We start from the raw sequence: 21,091 nt of genomic DNA, 5'->3' as shown, positions 1-21,091 counted from the left end.
TATGATGCAAATATTTGATATCTTGGTTTTCTTTGACTTTTCGCTTCTCTATATGATAGCAGAGAGTAAAAAGAGGAAGTTTATAATTGCAACTCTTTATGATCTCTTAAAAACAGAATGATTTTAAAGCTTTTGCATTCCACATATTTAGTTTTTCTTAAAGTTGAAGTTTTTTTTTAACATGAAAGAAATCAGACCAATACTCTTACAATGTTTGTTCAATTTTGGAGGCTAAGCATCTTCAATTATACACTCAAAAATATGTTTTTGTCCAACAAAAGATACAAATTCATGTAGTTTTGGCTGTTTTCTGTCATAATCTGCTACCAAATATTTATGATGGGTGGGCCATAATTCAAAATTGTTCAAGATATTTACTCCAGGTTGAATTACAACACAGAAAAGTCTATAATATGTCATTTCTTCTCAGACCTGATCAAATCTGTCTGCAGTGCATGAAGCAATCAGATCCAATTTTAATATTATAGCTCCCTCTTGTGGCCGCTGCAGATGCAGCAGCCTTGTTTTGAGTCATTACATCACTTGTCAGATGGAGTTAGAGGGTTTCAGGCTAAAATGGGCTTGATAAAAATAAATATGGCGTTCATGTTCGATGGCTCATATTGTGACAGAAGAGACATATGCTGACCTACATTTCAGCAGATTTTATTACAAATATCTGTGAGCTGCAGACAAAAAACACAGCTCGTTTTTATCCCAACATCACTGGAAATACTGCTGAAGAAGTCTATTAAAAAGACTGATCGTCTTCTGATTTTTTTACCCCACGCTTGGGGCAATCTGAAGACACACGGCCTCGATCTACTCCCCTTTTTCATGAGCTAAAAAGTACCAGACTGGAGGTTTATTATATTTTTAGTTTATAAGAAACTAAAAGGGTAGCCTTATGAGAGCTAGAACAGCAACAAATAGTGGAAAGGTATTTGGAGGAAGACTCACACTATAGACTTTATGGAATTTGTGTTTCATTAACAAGCAAACCTGAGTCATCAGTCAAACATCTAGCAAGCTGAAACATCTTCATCCAGTTCTTTTAAGCTACTTTGAAAAGATTTAAAGAGACAGGCTCCCAAAAACAGAGTTTTTCCTCCAGTTTATCTCAGTCTGCAGGAGCAGCATACCTGAAACTCCTTGAACCCATTTAAATACAGACTTAGTAAACAGAGAGGAAAAGTTGGTCTTGTGACTGGATCACAGAGTGAGGACTGTTAAGTCCAGCACTTGTTACAATGAAGTAAAATTACACAAGTATAACAGATGCAGATTGCAAAGTATTTCAGCTTTTCTAACATTATAAACTGTAAATAATGACGGGATGTAGCCTTTTTTTAATTCTAGATAGACACAAATATGGCATTGGGTTAAATCTGCATCATCTACAATGGCAGGCAGTGAAGCCAGATGAGAAAGAAGCCTAATTTGTCACCATAGCAACCACTTTAGCCATGATTCTGTTCTTAATTACCAGTCCTAAATACAGCATGATGTTGTGGTAGTAAATTATAATTCTATTTAGATTTAATCAAATGATAAAGCCAGACACACCTTAATGAAAAGGTGTCCAAACTGTTTTTGTCACTGAAGCCCACACACACAGAAAAATGTAAGGATGACCGACCACTCTGATATGACTCACCTTTATTGTGTTAAATGTTGTAAAACCAGTCTAACATGAGTTAAAACAGAGGTTCCCAGAGTGGGGGCTGGGGGGGGCAGGACACTGGGGGGGGGGGGTGTCTTGGGATGCTTTCAAATAAACAAAGGCAGTTTTTAAAGAAATTAAAGTGGCATATTGTATCCTTTATTATAACAAAAGCCTTTGAGTTTGTTTAATTTAGGGCAGTCAAATGATTAGAATCTTTAATCCCCATCAATCCCAGAATATCTGTAGTTAATCGCAATTAATCTCACCCTTTTTTATCACATTTTAAAGTTCCACTATTTTGAGTTTTAAACTGTTTTGTCTCATTTTTCTACTGTCTTGAACTAGGGGTAATTAACTTCTTGTTTAGATTCAGACCTGCTTTTATTGGTGGATTAAAGATTTAAACATGGACTTAACAGTGGAAAAAGGAATTTGTTATGGACTGAAACTGAAATAATGGCTGCAGGGAGAGGCTGACATGCCTTAATCACAGGGTGTTGAAAGGGACAATAAAAGATTGCGATTAAAAAAATGTGTGCACTAATTGTGCACCTTGATTAACTACAATTAACTTGATTAATCTTGACAGCACTGGTTAAAGTTAAACTAAAAACACAGCTCTACAGTAGGATTTTAGCTGACATGTAAGTAATTTGTACAAATTATAAAAAAATGATAAACTCTTTTAAATGTAAGTTTGTTTGTGTAACATCATGGCAGGGGTCCCCGGTCTCTGGTGCTGTTACTTTGGGGGTCAAAGTTTGGGATTCCTGGGTAAAGATATGTTAAGTTATTGAATATGATTAAAGCAAAAAAAAGGCCTACATCACAGCTCTTCTTTAGTGGATAAAGCCAATCATTGTTCAGGATCTGGTTCAGGACAGCCCTGGGAACAACTGGATCTGCCTGGTCAGGATGAGAATGATGCTCTGGGCAGAGAGGGAGATGCAGACAGCTTGTCTTCACAAAACAAGAGCAAAAACTTAGAAGATGTTTTAGAGTGTTAAGCTCTGGAAATCATTAGTTTTGACAGAGCAGATGCTGTTTGCTATCAGGCTGTTTTGAACTCAGTTATCACTGTTATTCTAGTGGTCAATATTTTTGCTTTTTATGTTGTCATTTCATTTTACTCATGAAAAAACAAGCCATGAAATTCTTATCAAAATGTCATGAAAGCATGACGGCCTAGTACTGAGACTGAGAAGTGCAACACAAAGCTTCATGGTCTAATTTGGACTATATCCATTGTCCTCCTCTATAAATAAAGGCATAAAAAGCCAAAAAATGCCATCTGTAAAAAAATAAATAAATATAAATCAGGCCGCAGCTGGCACCCAACCTCAGAGTCTTATGTGTCTGCAATCTGCACCAATCATACTTAGCTGCAGAATGCTAAAATGTAGCTCCTCATCCAGCGACATAACCAAGAATGAGCTCAAAGTGAGCCAAGTGTCATCACTTTCCTCTAGTTTTAGACACCCACTCAAACAAAAACAGCATTTCTGTAGCTGTCTCTTAATGTCATCATATCTTTGTTTTCAGGTGACCGGTTGGCTGACTCCACCATCACACTCGCGTTGGCCCTTGCACTCCTCTCTCACGTGACCACGCCCCTTCCTTCACATCCAATCCCGACATGGAGCCCATCAAGGTCCAATCAGAAGGTGGCCTGAATGTGACCCTCACCATCCGCCTGCTGATGCACGGCAAGGTGGGAGAAACACAGGCATTATTCGTCCAACAAGTTTGGATTATTTTACAGGTCACTGAATAAAAAAAATGTTCTTACTATTGTGTTGTTGTGTTTTAACAGGAGGTTGGAAGCATCATAGGAAAGGTATTTATCAAACACATGAACTAAACATGTAAAACATTAAAAAAAATACCTGTAGCAAACAAAGTAAACACCTTTTATATATATATATATTTTTTTCACTTCCAGAAAGGAGAAACTGTGAAAAAGATGCGTGAAGATGTAAGCTGAACTTTACCACCAATAGCTGATCATTTTTATTTCTTCTTATTTGTGATTTTGTCTTAATGCTGCTTTTTTAACCTTTCAGAGTGGTGCCCGTATCAACATCTCAGAGGGGAACTGCCCTGAGCGGATAGTCACCATCACTGGGCCGACAGACGCCATTTTCAAGGCCTTTGCCATGATCGCCTACAAGTTTGAAGAGGTAAATCATTCGTTTTCTCTTTTTTCTACTGCAGAAGCAAAATAACAATAAGGTAATGTCTTGCATTGATCTGACTGATTAGGCTACATATTGTCAAGAAAAGTAGCGCACCTGTTTGCTGGTTTCCTCATTACTAAAACCAAATAAATTTAGGGAAGCAGAAGTGTAAAGCTGGCAGAAAAAGGACCAAACAAAACAAGATGTAAATGTGCTTTGTTGTGCATCAGGTCTCTGCTCGAGTGTCTGCACTGACTCGTCTCTAAACAGAATACAAAGCAGGCTGGGCCCTGTTATGTAGGACAGAAATGTGCTGATCTAACCTTGCAGCACCCTTTGAAACTGGGCCAGTTCTGTGTTTTGATTTGGGCGCCGGATCAGCACGCTGCCCGCCGGACCGAGACGCGGTGTCTCTCTCTGCAACACCTCAGATAAACCTGGGAGAGGGGAGCTACACTCCCGAGACAACAACATCTCAAATCCTTTTTTAAATAATAGAAACAGTCACCTGCAGAGTCATTTGGAGAATAGGAAATTAAGTGCTAATTTATCAAATAGAGGAATAAATAACCAGCAGATTTACATCAATATGTAGAAAATTAAGAGATAAAATACTAAAAATAATTTGTAAATGCCAAAGAGATAATGCAAATTACAGTCAGCCTACAGGTTAATATCAGTTTAGCTTTTGCTCATGGTTTTAGACTCTGATAGCCTGGACAGTCCCCATGAGTTGTTTTTTTTAACCCCTTTCTTAGGAGTTTTAATTTAATTTTACAGGAGCAACCAGCGCTGTTTTACACTGTCTCTATGGATCATTTGATGCCAGGCTGTGGGATAAAATTACCACATTAAATTTCTGACAGTTGTCAGCCACCTGCATGGTAAATCAGACAAGATAAGAGAGGAAGGAAAATGCTGGGGCTGCTGCAGAGCTCCAATCAGAAACAGAGCTGCACCACATGATTTTAGGATTGATTCCTATCATGAGAACATTTTGGTGCAAACATGTACCCGCCATGTGGCGCATTGTCCTCTGTACTCAACAAACAGGGGATCTATCCACATTTGGTGATTGGCTGGTGTTAATTCACACCCTGGATTGAGTGGTGAATTGCAGTGTTGCCAACTCAGAAAAATGAATAAAACATAGGCGAAAGTTCTGTGCAACAGAGATGCATCAATTGTTAAAATTAGGGCCGATGCTGATGTTTCTTTTTTCATTATGTCTTTGGTAAAACACTCCCAGAATGCTGACATTTTTTGTGCAACAGGCCACATCTTCTGCTAACTTAGGTGTGCTAAATCCAAGTGTTTTCACTGATACCACTCAACGAATAAAAAATGTTTATGCCATATTAATTCCTGAGGGCTTGTGCAAGTCAAAAGAGCCGACGTTGGCCGATACTGATGTTAAACCGATGCATCTGTGCATCCCTAATGTGCAAAACTGGGAGAAAGAAAGCATTATTCAATCAAGCTACATGCATTAGCTCTATGTCCTATAGCTTTACTGTTTTGTTGGCTGTTTTCAGCATCAGAAGACGACTGATTTTAGAGAATTTTGAGGAACCGAAGTCTAAAAATCCTGTATATACACGGACTGCTAAGCAACGACAGACAACTTAAGCAACTATTTGGAGGAATCTTGTGGCTAAATAGCTTGACACGCTGCCAGGAAGTTGCAAAAAAAGAGCCAAAAGAGCAACAAATGTATGTAAACAAACAAGCATTTACTAACAAGTTTGCCATGTGTTAACTTGTTTGTGCTGCCCTCAAGTGGCCAACAGTATCCACTGCATATATTTATATATCTGCAGCCAATAAAGAAAAGACACATTAAATATGAGGATGTAACTAGATGATTGATCTGAGATGTTAAATATCGTGATGCAGTGTGTCTTTGTACAGCTGTTTTTCTTCTCTGCACTCACAGAAACTGATCAATTTTTCTCATAAACTCTCTATTCCCCCCCCTCAGGATATAATCAACTCTATGAGCAACAGTCCAGCCACCAGTAAACCCCCTGTAACCCTGAGGCTCGTCGTCCCAGCCAGTCAGTGCGGCTCGCTCATTGGGAAAGGAGGCTCCAAAATCAAAGAAATGAGAGAGGTAGGGTATAAAATAAACAGGAATATCTCCTTCCATGTAAACAATCTTTGTAAATAAAAGATGGATTAACATGTGGAAGGAGGCGCCTTAGTTTTTAAAGGATTTGAGTGGAACTTTAGGTAAAAACTAAGGCATGAATAATGTTCATAATCTCATTTATAGTGCTTTTATCATGCATATTTATAACTCCAACATAAGCTCTCTAAATCCCATATTATGGTTTATATAGCGTCAATTTAAGCTTTAAATCCTGCATAATCCCATGAACAAGACGCTTACTGTGCCTTGGTTTAAATATACCGCTCTATTTGATGTTAATTTTGAGGACTTTAATCATATTTCTGAAACTGATCCAGATTTCCTCTTACCTGTAGTCCACAGGAGCTCAGGTGCAGGTTGCAGGCGACATGCTGCCCAACTCCACCGAGCGAGCGGTGACGATCTCAGGAGCCCCTGAAGCCATCATCCAGTGTGTCAAACAGATCTGTGTGGTGATGCTGGAGGTAAAGTCAAGGGAAAAAAAGGAAATGTTAGCTACAATGAACAGAAATTAGCTTCACATAAAAGTTAGAGCACTTTGGTAAAGTTATAATCCTTAAGATTTCTCTCAATGGATTTCACATAAAAAAAAAAAAATAAGAGGAGGATGCAGACTTTTGGATTCAAATTACTTCAGAACATTTTATAATCAGTTTATGGTCAGTCTCTACTTTCAGGTCTTCCTCGGTTTAGAGTAATGTTTGTTTTGGAAAGTACAGACAGATTCAGAATGAAACATGATAAAGCAAAAGAAAGACCATTACAGCCACTACCTTCATGCTTCAGTCCAAATATGGTCGCTTCTGGTTTTGGCATTTATGAAAACTTCCTACAATGAAAATGTGAGTTAATCTACAAGGTGACACTGAGGTGGCTACATCCACTCTTGTACCGTCTACAGGAAACACTTCTGTACTTCTGCTAATCTAATAGCCGCTAACACACACTGTATTTTGGAAACTTGAGTCGCGACCTGTCTTAAGACAGACTGGTGGGTCCTGAGGCCAGACCAGTTGAGAACCACTGTTGTAGAGTGGCCCTAATACTGTGACCACTTACATTTTGTTTCAAATCATGATTTTATTTTATTTAGCTATTTGTTTTGACAAGTTAAAAGCAGACAGGCTCACTTCAGCTTTATCAGTTTTTCCTGCTGGTTTTTTCTTTGTTTAGTTTGGGGTTTTTTTTCAAAAATTCTTTGTTTTTACTTTTTATTAGTTTTAGTTGTTTTGTTTTTTTTTAGCAATATTGGAGAGACCCAAGAGGGTCAGAAAAAGTTTACATCACACTGTTTTTAAAAATGCCTTCTAACAAGCAACTCTTCAATATTTATTTAATGTATTCAAATTTGAATATTACAACCACTATGTGAAGTTTTCTTCAATCAAATCAGTTCATTTTACTCTCAACACTGGGGTGGAATCATCATTCAGTCTGCTGTAGTTAAAGATGAAAACTAAGGACATTTTTTTCACCAGTTTGATTTTGTTTTAGTTAGCTATTTAAACACAGAATTGAGTTTTGGTTCATTTTCAGTTTTTCTGTAAAGTTTTTATTTACTTTGTTAACAAATGATTTTAACATTTAAGTTTTAGTCAATTATGATAACCTTGGTTTGGAGCCATTGCTGTATAAGCAGATGAAGCTCAGCTTAATTGTTAAATACATTTTTTACATGGGGTGCATATAATCCAAATAAATGATTTTCAGTTTTTCATTACTGATCATCTACTTGAATCTAAACTGCTGGTCTTTTTTCATCACTCACCTTTATGCTGATTCAGAGAATGGAGGTGACCTGTTGGACAAACTCTGATCTGTTTCCATCTGCAATAATGAGAGAAAATGCTGCAGTTTAAGGAGTCTTGCACCAAAATGAAGTAATGAAAAAATACATTCACATCAGCAATCAGCTAAATTGTTTTTTATTGGTCCTGATTTTCACAATCAGAGAATCACAATCTCATAAATATAAACATAACTCAGGCTATTAAAATGGTCTTTTTTCTACTGTATGCATTCGAAAATTACAAAAAAACCCACACTTGCTAAAATGCTGCAAAATCACAAGAAAACATCAACCTTTACGTACCAGAGAAAGCAGCAAAAAATCTTAAGGATTGTAACTTTTCATTGTATTTATAACAATGACTCTCTTACTCTCTTGAAGTTTCTGAGTACATAGAGAATTGTTATACTTCATTGTTAAAGATTCTGTTTGTTTTTGTGTTTGAAAGTGTTGAATTCATTTTTTAGTGCTGCAAACACATTTAGCTTCCCCAGGTAGCAACAGATAATGATTCTAGCTTAAAGTTACATGTTTCAGGAAGTATTCCTTTGATAATAAACATATATTTATGTAGCATTAAGTTCACATTAGCTTCTTTTTTGAATACAGAAGTAAATGAGCTTTGGGTTAAAGGCTACACTCTCTGTAGTTGTCTCTTTTCTTCATGCATCATTAATTTGAAACTATCTGCACAGCCAGTTCTCCATTGGGCCTTCATGATGGCACCAGCCATGGATACTAGGACATTTGTGACATGACTGTAAGTCTCTAGAATACAGAATTCATCAGATATGTTACAGTAAATTCAGTGTCTAGACTCATCATTATCCAGTTGAAAGTGATGTTCCAGGTAAATCCAAGTTTAGTTGTGCACTGAACCACGATTTGGACATTTTTCCGTCAGCATGAACACACAGTGAAGAGCACTTTTTGTGTGAGTGTCACAGGTTGTCTTCCCTCAGGCACCGTCCCTCTTTGGTCTCACTTTATGCAACTTCTTTCTCTTCCTTTCTCTCTCTCTTTTCTTCTCTAACACTCTCTCCACGCCTCCTTCTTCTTCTTTTTTCCCCCCACTCTCTCCTCCTTTTGCTCTCCTCAGTCCCCACCGAAAGGTGCCACCATCCCCTACCGCCCCAAGCCTGCCTCCACCCCCGTCATTTTTTCAGGTGGCCAGGTAAGAGCAGACCCACTGGGGGCGTCCACAGCCAACCTCAGCCTCTTACTGCAGCACCAGCCACTGCCTGTTAGTGTCGCACCAGGTTTTACTCACTTTTCCTCCCTTCCTCACTCCCCCCCGACCCCTGACCCCCTCTCTGGACTAGCATGAAACCATCACTGCTGTTTACTTTGCCCTCACTGTCATCATCACCTGCAGCCACTCCAACCAGAACTGGGATAAAGTCAGCACAACACCAGAATCTAAAACTTTGGTGAATTTTAGATAGGGTGGAGTCATTCCTTTACTACACACCTGATTTAGGAAATAGAAGAACTTTTTGATACTACCAGCCATTAAAGAACAGATCTTAATGTTTTAAAACATATGAAATCAACTGTTTTAAAAAATCTAAAAAAAGAACAAGAGTATTGAACATTTTTGTAACCTTATATTGGGATAAACGCTCTCAGTTTAAATGATAATTTTCACATTAACAAAATAATCATCAAGTTTCTATTTTTCAAATGAGTAAACTTACCTGAAGATTGATGAAAGAGAGGTCTTGCAACATTTTTGGCAGGACTCTCATCCAATCCTACTAGAAAAGAAGAGAACACAGACAAACATTTTAACTTATTGAGACCTGAACTTTTGTTTGGAATATATTTTTAGTTTCTCCCACTTATTTGGGATCTGTAGGACCTGATAACTTTAAAAGCTTAGCCTTGTCTTTGAATAGGAATTAATTCTGAACAAAAATAATCTCCTGAATGTCATGTTTCTGCAGTAAATACAACACCAAATTGGTCATTAGAAGTCATTTTGATGGACTACAGGCATTAAAAAAATTTCCAGTAAAAGTTTGGGATTTATAGGAAATTTTCCTGTCCATAATCTACACTAATAACCCAAAATTTTAAAGACTTTACCTAAAATGTTTGTGAAAAATTCTTAAATATATTTTAAACGTGTTTCACGAAAAGACCTCTTCAAATGTTCCCCAAATATTCCATGTAAAATTTTAGTAAATTCTGTGAAAGTGAATAAAAAATTGTACGCATTCCCTCAAATCCGATGAAAATTATGTGAAATCCCCCCTAGCATCCAAACTAATTCCCTTAATTTTCTATAAATATTCTTAAAGATTTCAAATGCCTCCCCCTCAAAACTCCCAATCAAGTAAAAGGAAAAACCCAAGTTTCCATGAAAATAGCAACAAATTCCAAAGCAAATTTGCTTCAAAATTTCCAGTGAAACTCTCCCAAAGATACAAACTCCAAATTTCAGAGAAAATACGAAGAAGTTTTCAAGCAAATCCCCTAAAAATTTACATGAAAAGTCCTTGAATTATACACCAATTTATAGGAAAGCCTAAATGTAATGTGCTCATATGAACATGCAGGATAAAAAGGGTTAAAATGCAATTCCCTAACAATGCTTCATATTTATTTATCATATGTAGAGAAATATTTTGTAAATTATTCAACTATAAACTACAGAAGCAAACAGGCAGAGATAGAGTATCTGTACACGCAGTTTCCACTTTAAACTGAAATAAATAAAACTACTTTAAAAAAGTTTTTTGACAATTCGGGAAATAAACTTTTTTGTCTTACAGAAATTAGCTGACCTCTAAACAGACGACAAAGACAGTGAAACTAACTTTTATGACTAGAGTTATTTAGAATTATAAATTGAAATGACAGAAAAGGCTGTCTTTAAGTGCAAAAATGGCAAACTTATATAAAAAGAAAAAATACACGTGGAATTAATTTTAAAACCTGGCTTCAAATGTTTGAGTCCTCACCAAACAGACATTCACAGACACGCTGAGCTACTGGACCGTTATCTTCCTAGCTAACGTAAATTACCTGTATTTAGGTAGCAGGGCTAGGCTAATTACCATGGGTACAGCTCTGTTTGTATGCACAAATTGTGTTAGGTTGAATTTACTCACGAAAGACGGTCACAAAAGACTTTAGCAAGGGTGCTACAAGTGCAAAACAGCTCAACAGGCGTCGTTAGGCGAGGTTGAGTAGTAGCGCAGATGCGCAGGCGCAGACCGACAAACCACAGCTGTAGAGGGGGAGGGCTCAGTGGGGGCGACTAGTGGATGGAAAGAGAATGACACGAGATGACTGAATACAGAACCAATGACTAAGTCATTGCTATATTATATATATTTTTTGATAATAAATGTAATCATAAAATTATTTTTATAGCACAAAAGTTAAAGAAGGTTATATAATCTAGCAAGAATTTTACAATTTTGTTTGATATACTGATAAATAATCAACTTAAAAGGTTAAAATGCTACACTAACAAATGTGGTGTCTTCTAGCACTGCAGGGGTGCCTTCAAAATTATTTAAAATCAATAGTTACCAAAAATGTGCTGATAATTAAGTTTCTCAGCATAATAAATTTAGAATGCTTTCATATGCCCCTTTCCTGTACACATATCAGTGTCAAAGTTAGCAAAGATACACATATACATAATATATTTACAGTGCAGATATTTGCATGACTTAACAGGAAAAAATAATGATTTACATGTAAAAAACAAAACAAAACAAACAAAAAAAACATAACACCTGCAAAAAAATATCTTATTTGTTTATTGGTTCTTAGTTTTATAGTTTTTAATTACAGCATTCAGTAAATGTCTACCTGTCGGACCTCATGCAGACACTGAGAGTGTTATTTTTTATGGTAGCATCACTCAAATGAAATTGAGCTCAGTTCTGACCTCTGTGGCATCTTTAACACCCGACAGGTCAAGTCACAATTACTCCTCTCAGGGCCGTTCCTCTGGTTTCTCCCTCACACCCTCCCTGTCACCTCCCCGTCTGTCTCAGTCGTCCCTTATTGATTTAGTTCAACTGGATCTGATTGATGAATAGTAGAACATGTCAGGGAGTCTATAGTGCATGATTTCATTGTGATAAGGCTAAAAATACTGCAGAAATTGTAAATAGTGCTTGAGTTGTGCAAATGCTATGTTATAGTTTTACCTTGTTTAACATGTATTTTTTAGTCAAAAATGAGTATTTTTGTGCTTGTTGCAATGATGTAACACAATAACAATCAGCTCTTCCTCTCGTGTTTGCAGGCTTATACCATTCAAGGACAGTACGCCATCCCTCATCCAGATGTGAGTGCTAACGCCACGAGGCAACCTCACTCTGTCTTTCTCTCTTTGACTCGCAGGCTCTTTTGCTCTCTTTCCACCCATATTAATATTAACTGTTAATATTAATACAGCGTTTTTTCTGACATGTATTTCCTATTTCTTCTAACTTTTCTGACTCTTGCCTCCCTGCCTTTTGTTTGGCATTAAACCTCATGGGGCTTGGCCTGAAAAACAGTAGGAATTCAGCAGCATATAAGAAACATGTAACACAAGTCTTTAGAGAGAGTCTCTTTCTGGTGGTTTCCCTTCTTTTATCTTAGTACAGAACTAAATTCAAGACCTGGAACAGGTTGGAGAAAAGCATCCCATAGGCAGGGGTGCATCCAGATGTTTTTTACTAGGGTGGCCCATTTAGGGGTGTGCACACCTTTCTATCACACTACTTTTGAGAAATACAAGATAAAAAGACACGCCTTTTTAGTTAAATTCTGTAAAGAGTCAGGAAGATTTATGCTGAATGTCACAGTTTTAAGCACTTTAAAAATTGCATGCCAACATTCGCACACTGACAAACATGCATGAGTATATTAATCAGCATGATTTTGTAGTTCACCAGAGGGACAAACGCAGACGTTTGCTTGTAATTTTTTTTTTTTCCTTTCTGCATCCTTCTTGCAACGCTTCTGTCTTATGAAATAGATCTGTAACGTTGCTGTGTTATATTTCAAAAAGAAAATTTGCCACAGTGACATAAGCCACACCTGTTACAAAGCAAATAGCCGGCCATTGTTGAGGATTTTGGGGTTGGTAAATGGGATGGCCTGTAAGAATCCAACGGGGTCATGACACCCATCATGTTGCACCCCTGTCCAGTGAAGATTTAGTGTTACTTTAAAGTTAAAAATGAGATGTTTTTGAATCAAAGGCTTTAAATAGACTGATTATCCTTATTTAGACGCTTATTCATAAGCCTTTACATTAAGTATTCATTTGTATGTGTTTGGAGATAGCCAAAGTATTCACGTTCCCAGTGAGCGTAGCCAGTAATATGAAAAGTAGTTGTATGTCTGTGTACAGGCCTTTGCACACTGAGTTTGTTTGTTGCATGTTAAAAAAGAAAATTGATCTTGTGTTGTTCCAATCCTTTTTGCACTGACGTCAAAACTTTCATCCGTCACTTTTTTTGGAACAGGCGCAATTTCATGCAATCAGTCCATTCATTTTAAGGGTGGTTGATGACTCCTTGTCCTGCTTGCTCAACCCCGCTGCCTTTCACTTTCCCCCTCTTGCACCAAAACCTCACTTTGAACATTGTAATTTACTCATGTATTATGGGATATCAGCCATGAAAATTTAACAGATAAAGGCATACTTGTTCTCAGAGCCACGTACCAGAAACTGAAATAAAAAAGTTGCTCTCTATCTCTCAGACTTGGCGTACGAGCCGGGTCATCTCTTTGATAGAATGATGGGCCCTGGTGTGTTTATAAGGGGTGACGGAGCCACAGGCTCATCCTCACTGCTTACTTTTGTCGGAGCATGAAACAGTTCGCCACATTCTAGAAATCTATGCCAAAAAAAATGCAACAGTCAGTGTGCAAGGTTTGCGTACGTGACTTTTTTTTTAACCGGATTATGGATCTGAAAAGATCAGACCCCGTGTGCAAAGACCTTAAATCTCAAACTTCATCATGTCTGATGTTTATACTCCTACCTACCAATGTCTGATTGGCTCATCCGTCACTCCTTGGCTGGTGGTACACTGTGTGAACGCAGGATGTTTCAGACTTTATTACAGCCTGATTACAGCCTCATCAGCTGCTCCCCTGCTCCTAAATTTCTGCATACACTCGTATGGTGAAACTAAAACCACAAGTAGACACCACAACTTCAGGGCTTTCTTTCCTGATTGCATCCATGAAAACAAGCTGATAGCCTCGGATATCCCTTTGGCAAAGGCAAGCGATGTGCCATTCATTCACAAAGGTACGAAGGAGAGAAAAGTTGGTAGGAAATAGCTGCAAATCTCTAGCTAACACCAAATATGTGTGATTTAACAGCTAGTTGGCTTTTCTTTGTTGGTGATGCTGGGTGTGTCAAGGAGTGAAAATGTTCCTGGTGTCTGCATTTCAGTCGTGCAAATGAAATATCAGACTTCAACTCCATCTGTAGAAGTTTAAAAGGAAACTTTATTTTCAGAGCTCCTTGTGTACAGAACGAGGAATCAGTTCTGTCTCTGACTAGACAGTGCAAGCACACAATTTATGAGCGCTGATTGTGCAATTTAAACAATCAATTGTACAAAATTGGATTAAATTCCACCACAACACTTCTACAATAACACAGTGCATGCCCGGCTTTTGTGTTTTAGAGCCACTGGAGATCTGTTGATTTTAAGGCGAGAACCAGGCTAAGGAAATTACTCTAAAAGATAAAAATGAAACATGCAATAAACCTCCGATATGATCCATCCACACATATTGCTTATCACAGGAGACTGGAGCTAGTACACTATGAACAGGCGGATATGATCCTTCAAATAGAAAAGAAAATATAAAAACCTCAGTGGAGATATTGAACCAAAATTGCATCTATAAATCGCTGAGTCGTCTGCATAACGGTTTAATTTACCCTAAAAGTCTCAGGCCAAGTCCTCTATGAGCTTCTTCTTCTCTTCTTGTTCTCTCTGTCTTTGTCCTTCACCGGTCTGTGTTGTTACTTCTCCTCAGATCCTCTCTCTACTCTCGTAGCCTTTTTCGGACACACCTGTGCGCGTCTGTGCGTGTGTCTGCGCGAGCGTATGTGACTTTCTGTGAGCGTGTGAGTGTGTTTTTTAACGATGACCTCATAGCTCTGCTGTCCTCCTCCTCCCCCCCTCAGCAGTTGAGCAAGCTCCACCAGTTGGCTATGCAGCAAACCCCCTTTACCCCCCTCGGACAGACCACCCCTGCCTTCCCCGGTACGTACCCACCTACACGACGAACCCTCTTTACCGCAGCTCCTTCTCTCGTTTTTACCTGTAGAGACAAACACATTCTCTTCCTCCTTTTATTTCTCTTTCTCTTCTGTTTCCTGTCTCTTTCTTCTTCTCGTCGTTCTCCTCCTAATGGTCTCTGTGGTGCACAGATTCACATGACATGGCCTGCTGGTGGTCTGCTCTTGTTGATGTTGAGGTTTTCTTTTGTTCCCCTTTTATAATGATACCTCAGACTGGTTCCCCTAGTTTGGAAAGTACAGTATAGTGTTCCAGTAAATGTATAGGCTCCTCTCAGGCTATCCAGTGACACAGAAATGCTACCGGTCAATAGTCAGGGGAATGAAAAACACTCCAGGACCACAGTTCATCAATGCTGTTCACTCCCTCAATGTGCCAAACTCTATTTTATGTCCTCTTCCTTCCCTCCTCTCTCCTCCTCTCTTCCCGTCTGCTTCCTGTGTTCAGCAGCAGGTCTGGATGCCAGTAACCAGGCCAGTACTCATGAACTCACCATTCCCAATGATGTGAGTACATTTAAACTTTTACATTACATAACACTAAAGAGTCTGATTTAAAATTTACAAAGGTAAAGGTTGCCCATGTTTTTTGCAAGCCTGGCTGCATAGCATGTATCTCTGATGGCCATTCACAGACCGTTCATCTGAGACGTCTCAGATGGGAAATACATGCTAAAACTTTCTAAATAAAATTAAGTTAAACTTCCTTGGGGGTAAGGGAAACCAAAAGTTAAAAGTTAAAAACCTGACCTGCAAAACCTAATTCTAAAATGTTAAATAAAGTCGAGTAAACCGTCCGCTTACAGAAAAGCTTATCTTCAAAAATGCTCCAACACAGCCAGAGAAGCTTATTTAGCTCGTTAACTGCATAAGCTATGTAGATAACAGGGCTACTGGAGCTACGTAGCTAAGCTTACAAAACAGATATGCAGGCTACGTAGATATGTTATCTACATAGCTAGGTAAGGTTAAACTACGTTTAAAGCTCACATTGCTAAACCTGACTTAGCTATAGATAACAGACCTGCGGCACTAACATAGCTAAATTTAAGCTCACAAAGCTATGTAAGCTACGTAGAAACATTATCTTCATAGCTCGGTTAGGTTAAGCTATGTTTAAAGATCACACTGCTAAACCTAACTTAGCTATAGATTACAGACCTGCAGTGCTAACATAGCTAAAGCTAAGCTCTCAAAGCTATGAAAGCGACCTAGAAACATTATCTACGTAGCTCAGTTAGGTTTAGCTGTGGTTGCTTAAGCTCACATTGCTAAAGCTTACTTAGCTACAGATAACAGAACTCACAAAGCTATGTAAGCTACGTAGAAACATTATCTTTGTAGCTGGGTTAGGTTTAGCCATGGATGCTAAAGCTCATGTTGCCAAAGCTCATATTGCTTAAGCTAACTTAGCTATAAATAACAGAGCTACACAGTTAACATAGCTAAAGCTTAACTCACAAAGCTATGTAAGCTACATAGAAACATTATCTACGTAGCTCAGTTAGGTTAAGTGATAGTTGCTAAAGCTCTCATTGCTAAAGGTAACTTAGCTATAAATAACAGAGCTAAAGAAGCTATGTAAGCTGTGTAGAAACATTATCTTTGTAGCTAGGTTATGTTTAGCCATGGTTGCTAAAGCTCATGTTTCTAAAGCTAACTCAGCTATAGATAACAGACGTCACAAAGCTATGTTAGCTGTGTAGAAATGTTATCTATGTAGCTAGTTTACGTTTAGCTATGGTTAAAGCTCACGTTGCTAATGCTAACTTAGCTATAGCTAACAGAGCTAACATAGCTGAAACTAACCACCTAAAGCAGCTAAGGTACATGATCTTTGTAGCTCAGTTAGCTTAAGCTATATTTGCTTAAGTGGTTTAACATGGCTTGTTTGTGCCTATCACTACCATTGTGCGATATGTAAATTAGACCTTAAGGTGGAGTGGATTGTCAAAGCAAATGATGCAAAATTTTGAACTGCTAGCATCTGCTATGCATTGTTTGTGAATTTGGCCCTAAGAGCAGCTACATCTGTGTATTTTCTTGTTGTGATGTCACCTCTCAGAGTATTCTTAAATGCTTTATATGACTAAAATCACAAAATAGCTAAGTGTCACATTTACTCTTGAATCTACACTCTAGTGCAACAAAATAGACTTACTTGAGGCCTCTGTTAAATTCACAGTGGTATATCCAAATTAATAAGCTAAATCTGAAAAGAAATCTAAACCTTTCCTGGTAGCTAAAACAGATGTAACATGGAAAGATGTCTGTTATTGTGCCAGTAAAAGCTAATGCACATTTGGAGACTTTGGATTGATTTATTATAACTGAATATTATAGGAGTTAGCCAAAGGAGCTGAAAAAAAGCATAAACAACCTTCTGTAAATCTGCATGTCTTCAGGTCAGCTCACTACAATAAATTGCTAAAGTTCTGGCACTACATTGGATGATTTGTCACAATGAGCAGAATGTTTCCGTTTGACGCTGCCAAATGTAGTTTGTCTCACCTCCCCTGGCTGGGTTTGACTAAAAGCACAACAGCAACAACACTTCAATTAAAAAGCAAAGATCCGTCTTCTATAAACTGACAGAACGTCAATATTTATCTTTACCACGAGTATTTAAAGACAATATTGACAACAATATGTCAGACTGTAGCACTCGTTCAGCACTTATGATAATTTGTTGCCAATTAAGCCAATTTGTCACCACTTCTGCAATCATACTGGGCCTTAAAAAGGAAAATGTAAACATTATGACAGCAAAGCCATCAGATAATCACTAAAGCATGCTGCAGCATTTAGATCCTTTCACTTTTGTGAGCGTTCAGACCTTTAAAAATGCAGATTAGAGCTAAGACTTCTAAAATGACTGCTTAAAAATTAATTCAATTCCCAAAATAGCAGCATTGGTCAAAAATTGGCTGCAATTAAAGAACAAAATCCTAAACATAATTGTACCAAAGTGTCAAAATCTCTGGTGTGTTATCTCCTAAAGTGGTTTCCTGTTGAAGTTCCAGTGATACAATCTGACAGCAGTTGAGATCTCTTTTTCCACAGCAGAGATTGAGCGCAGCCAGAGGCGCTTGGCATTGCAAAGTGATTGTCCCTAATGGAAAAGACTTGTTGGCTAAGCATTGGACTGTGACTAGGCTCTACTAACGTGTCCTGTCAAACACAGGGTAATAGCACAAAAAAATCCCCTATGTCTCTTTCATGGCCGTCCTATCTTCTTCCCAGCTAATAGGCTGCATAATCGGACGCCAGGGAACCAAAATCAACGAGATCCGTCAGATGTCTGGGGCGCAGATCAAAATTGCTAACGCCATGGAAGGGTCATCGGAGCGCCAGATCACCATCACAGGGACCCCCGCCAACATCAGCCTGGCCCAGTACCTCATCAATGCAAGGTTAGAACTCTACTGACTACCAGTCTTTTTTTTATTTTTATGAAGATATGATACGATATAGTATAATACGATTAGGTATGCTTCCACACATAATGTACAACATACTGGTTTGATTTGGTGTAATAAGATACAGTAGCATTGAGTGCAACAGGATATATATATATATTTAAAAAAAAAAGAAAACCATTCCTCATCTTCTATTGCTTCTCAGGTTCAGAGACGTGGCGGCCATGTGGAACGACCCATCTTCCATGACCACATCCTGAGATCCCTGACTGGCTCCTCCGTTTGGCCCTTTCCAACGACTGACCACCGCAGACAACCCTGATGAAGCCCTTCGGACTCTGGCTCTGGCTCTCTGAAACACGCTGACGGCCTTCCCGCCCTGGTTTCAAAGTTCTTTCTACGTCAGGGAGGGTCGGGCGCTCATTTCGATTTCAGAGAGCCAAACTGAATAATTGAAAAAAAACAAAAGAAATTACAAAAAAGAAACTCTCTCTGTTGATTAGGTTTTTTTTAGAGAACTGTTGAAGCATGTTGAATGTTTATTAGGATCAAACTTGTGTTAATCTTCTTTTTCTCTCTATCTATTGCTTTCTCTTTCTCTCTGTCAGTGCTGCGTCATAGAACATCATTTAAAGTATACTGAAGTACTAGTAAAAGATTGAACATTTTTGTAGAACGTAGTTATTTGCATATTACAGCTGCTCAGTGATGCTATCGGCAGAGTGTGTGGTGGGATGTAGCCAAATTATCAAATTTTGATAATATATTTTAAAAAGAAAAAACATTGGACTGTTCTACTTTTGTCCTAATTTGCATCTTTGTATACAAATCCAATCTCTACCCATGACTCTTTGCTGCATCACATTACCCTTTTAAGCCAATGGTATCACTCCTAGAGCCTCCCTTCTCATGTTTATTTCCTATATTTACATTATTGCTTATATTGCATGTGTTCAGTGTTGTATCGTTGCGTATTTGAGTATTCCTATTAAGTGAACGTGCTCCTTCAAATGTTGTTATTATATCTTTACGCTCCTGTTCTTTTTCCGCTAACTTTTTCAGCATTTTTGGCCATTCACGTCTAGTCCTACTCCCTGCCCAAATGAGAAACTTTCCGACATAGCCTCCTCTTATTAACACCGATTATTAGTATATAGATGCATGAATGGGAATTAGTGAAAAATCAGTCGCTTAAACACTGAAAATTTTGATGATTGTTTACTAACTGTATTTGTTTTGTACTATGACTTTTGTGACCTAGCACATTAGTCGACTACGCGGCGCTCATGCAATAGACTATTCAACACTTTACTCTGGACTGCCTCTGATATGGGAGGAATAAGTTGGACTTAAAAGCCTAGCGTTGCGTCCAAACCTTTCGGCTTCCTTCCCTTGTTTTGGAACATTTTTGCTAGGCCGCTGGCAGAAATATTTTTACGTTTGTTTGGGCTTCTAAAGGAGCGAAAAACGAGGTAAGGAAGCCGACTCTTAGAGCCAAAGAGGCCTAAACGTTTGGACGAAGCCGAATGGTATTTTTTGGGCCAAGGAATGTTCAGGGGTTCATTGGGGGGAACCCGCGGGGCCTGGGCGGACGTGACCACTCAGTCTCTTTTTCAAGATTGTTCATCTTGTCGTGTTCTTTTTGTTGTCATACGCTTGATTTGACGCATTAGGTTTGAATGTCTTTTTATTGTCACAACTATGTCAGCAATTTAATTGTTTTTATTTAGAAAAGGACAAGTTGGATGACAATTCCTGCTTCACTGGTTTATAAAGAAACCAGCATGTATTTATTTATTGTGTGGTGATGCACATATGAATTTTTTTGTTTGTTGACCATAAGCTAAGTTAGTTTTGTTGTGTTGTATTTTATTTGAGAGGGAGGTATGGATGATATTTGATTCAGCATTTCAAACATCCCTTACATATACTACTCATAATAATGCTCTAAATACTATTGGACAGCTTGAGTCATGTTATTTCAGGGCTACAGCTGAGCTCAATCCACTTCTGACACGTACAAACAGCTGTTGAATGTTTTCGTCGAATCACATCATCTACAGTCCAATAAAGCAACACTCTGCATTTTTAGTCTCAATTTCTACATGTTCACCAACTCTTATGTTTTATTTCCAATGGCCTACACTGGGCTGAAAGGAAATGTTTGTATTTCGGGGGAAATCCGCTTATTTGATTTCTTGCTAAGTATCTAAGAAGATTGATACCACATACATATGTTAGCATGCTATGTATGAAAATAACGCCAGAAGCTTGTTAGCCTAGCTTAGCATAGAGCAGTGAGAATGGGGAGATAGCTTCCTGGCTAGCTTAAATGACTGAAATCATATGTCTGAGAACATTTACTTTTGAATTTGTATGCTAGCCAGGGATAGCTAGCCTTTTCATTCTTTTAAAATAAAGAAGATAAAATTATCTTAATATCACTTAGATGAGCATGTTTTACTTTTGTTAGAGCCTAGCATAGTAACTGAGCCTAATAGTAACTACTAGTAGATACCTCTAAGTAGGCCTGCTTTTATTTCATTTTTTACATCCCCAACGTAGCATCCTCTTCTTTTCAGTTCCGTTGTAAAGTTGAGTTA

The 21,091-nt window shown here is 38.1% G+C and overlaps 1 protein-coding gene and 1 long non-coding RNA gene across 3 annotated transcripts; one reads left to right on the top strand and one right to left on the bottom strand.

Moving 5' to 3' along the window:
• The first annotated feature begins 1,731 nt into the window (after positions 1–1,731).
• Positions 1,732–18,748, top strand: LOC121506003 (poly(rC)-binding protein 3-like). Its single transcript, XM_041781470.1, has 12 exons — positions 1,732–3,377; positions 3,480–3,503; positions 3,609–3,641; positions 3,730–3,846; positions 5,825–5,956; positions 6,331–6,459; positions 8,884–8,958; positions 12,055–12,096; positions 14,956–15,034; positions 15,524–15,576; positions 18,313–18,482; positions 18,694–18,748. The coding sequence occupies exons 1-12, from the start codon at positions 3,303–3,305 to the stop codon at positions 18,746–18,748; spliced, it is 984 nt and encodes a 327-aa protein (XP_041637404.1). The 5' UTR covers positions 1,732–3,302.
• On the bottom strand, positions 3,265–10,980 carry LOC121506004. 2 transcript variants are annotated; one of them, XR_005991598.1, is made up of 5 exons: positions 10,901–10,980; positions 9,482–9,538; positions 7,764–7,822; positions 6,325–6,453; positions 3,265–3,362 (listed from the first exon to the last, which is right to left on the bottom strand). It is a non-coding gene; the product is annotated as an uncharacterized LOC121506004 (long non-coding RNA). The 2 variants fall into 2 exon arrangements; XR_005991597.1 differs by having other exon boundaries at positions 9,482–9,541; positions 10,901–10,979.
• Positions 18,749–21,091: the final 2,343 nt, after the last annotated feature.

Source organism: Cheilinus undulatus, linkage group 24 (genome assembly GCF_018320785.1).
Source record: "Cheilinus undulatus linkage group 24, ASM1832078v1, whole genome shotgun sequence".
Taxonomy (NCBI): domain Eukaryota; kingdom Metazoa; phylum Chordata; class Actinopteri; order Labriformes; family Labridae; genus Cheilinus; species Cheilinus undulatus.
This window is presented reverse-complemented; position numbering and strand designations above follow the sequence as displayed.

Excerpts from the sequence above, each read along its gene's own strand:
- LOC121506003 (XM_041781470.1), top strand. The coding sequence starts at position 3,303 with ATGGAGCCCATCAAGGTCCAATCAGAAGGTGGCCTGAATGTGACCCTC. Across the intron at positions 3,378-3,479 it reads GCCTGCTGATGCACGGCAAG|GAGGTTGGAAGCATCATAGG; the intron begins GTGGGAGAAACA and ends GTGTTTTAACAG. Across the intron at positions 15,577-18,312 it reads AACTCACCATTCCCAATGAT|CTAATAGGCTGCATAATCGG; the intron begins GTGAGTACATTT and ends TCTTCTTCCCAG.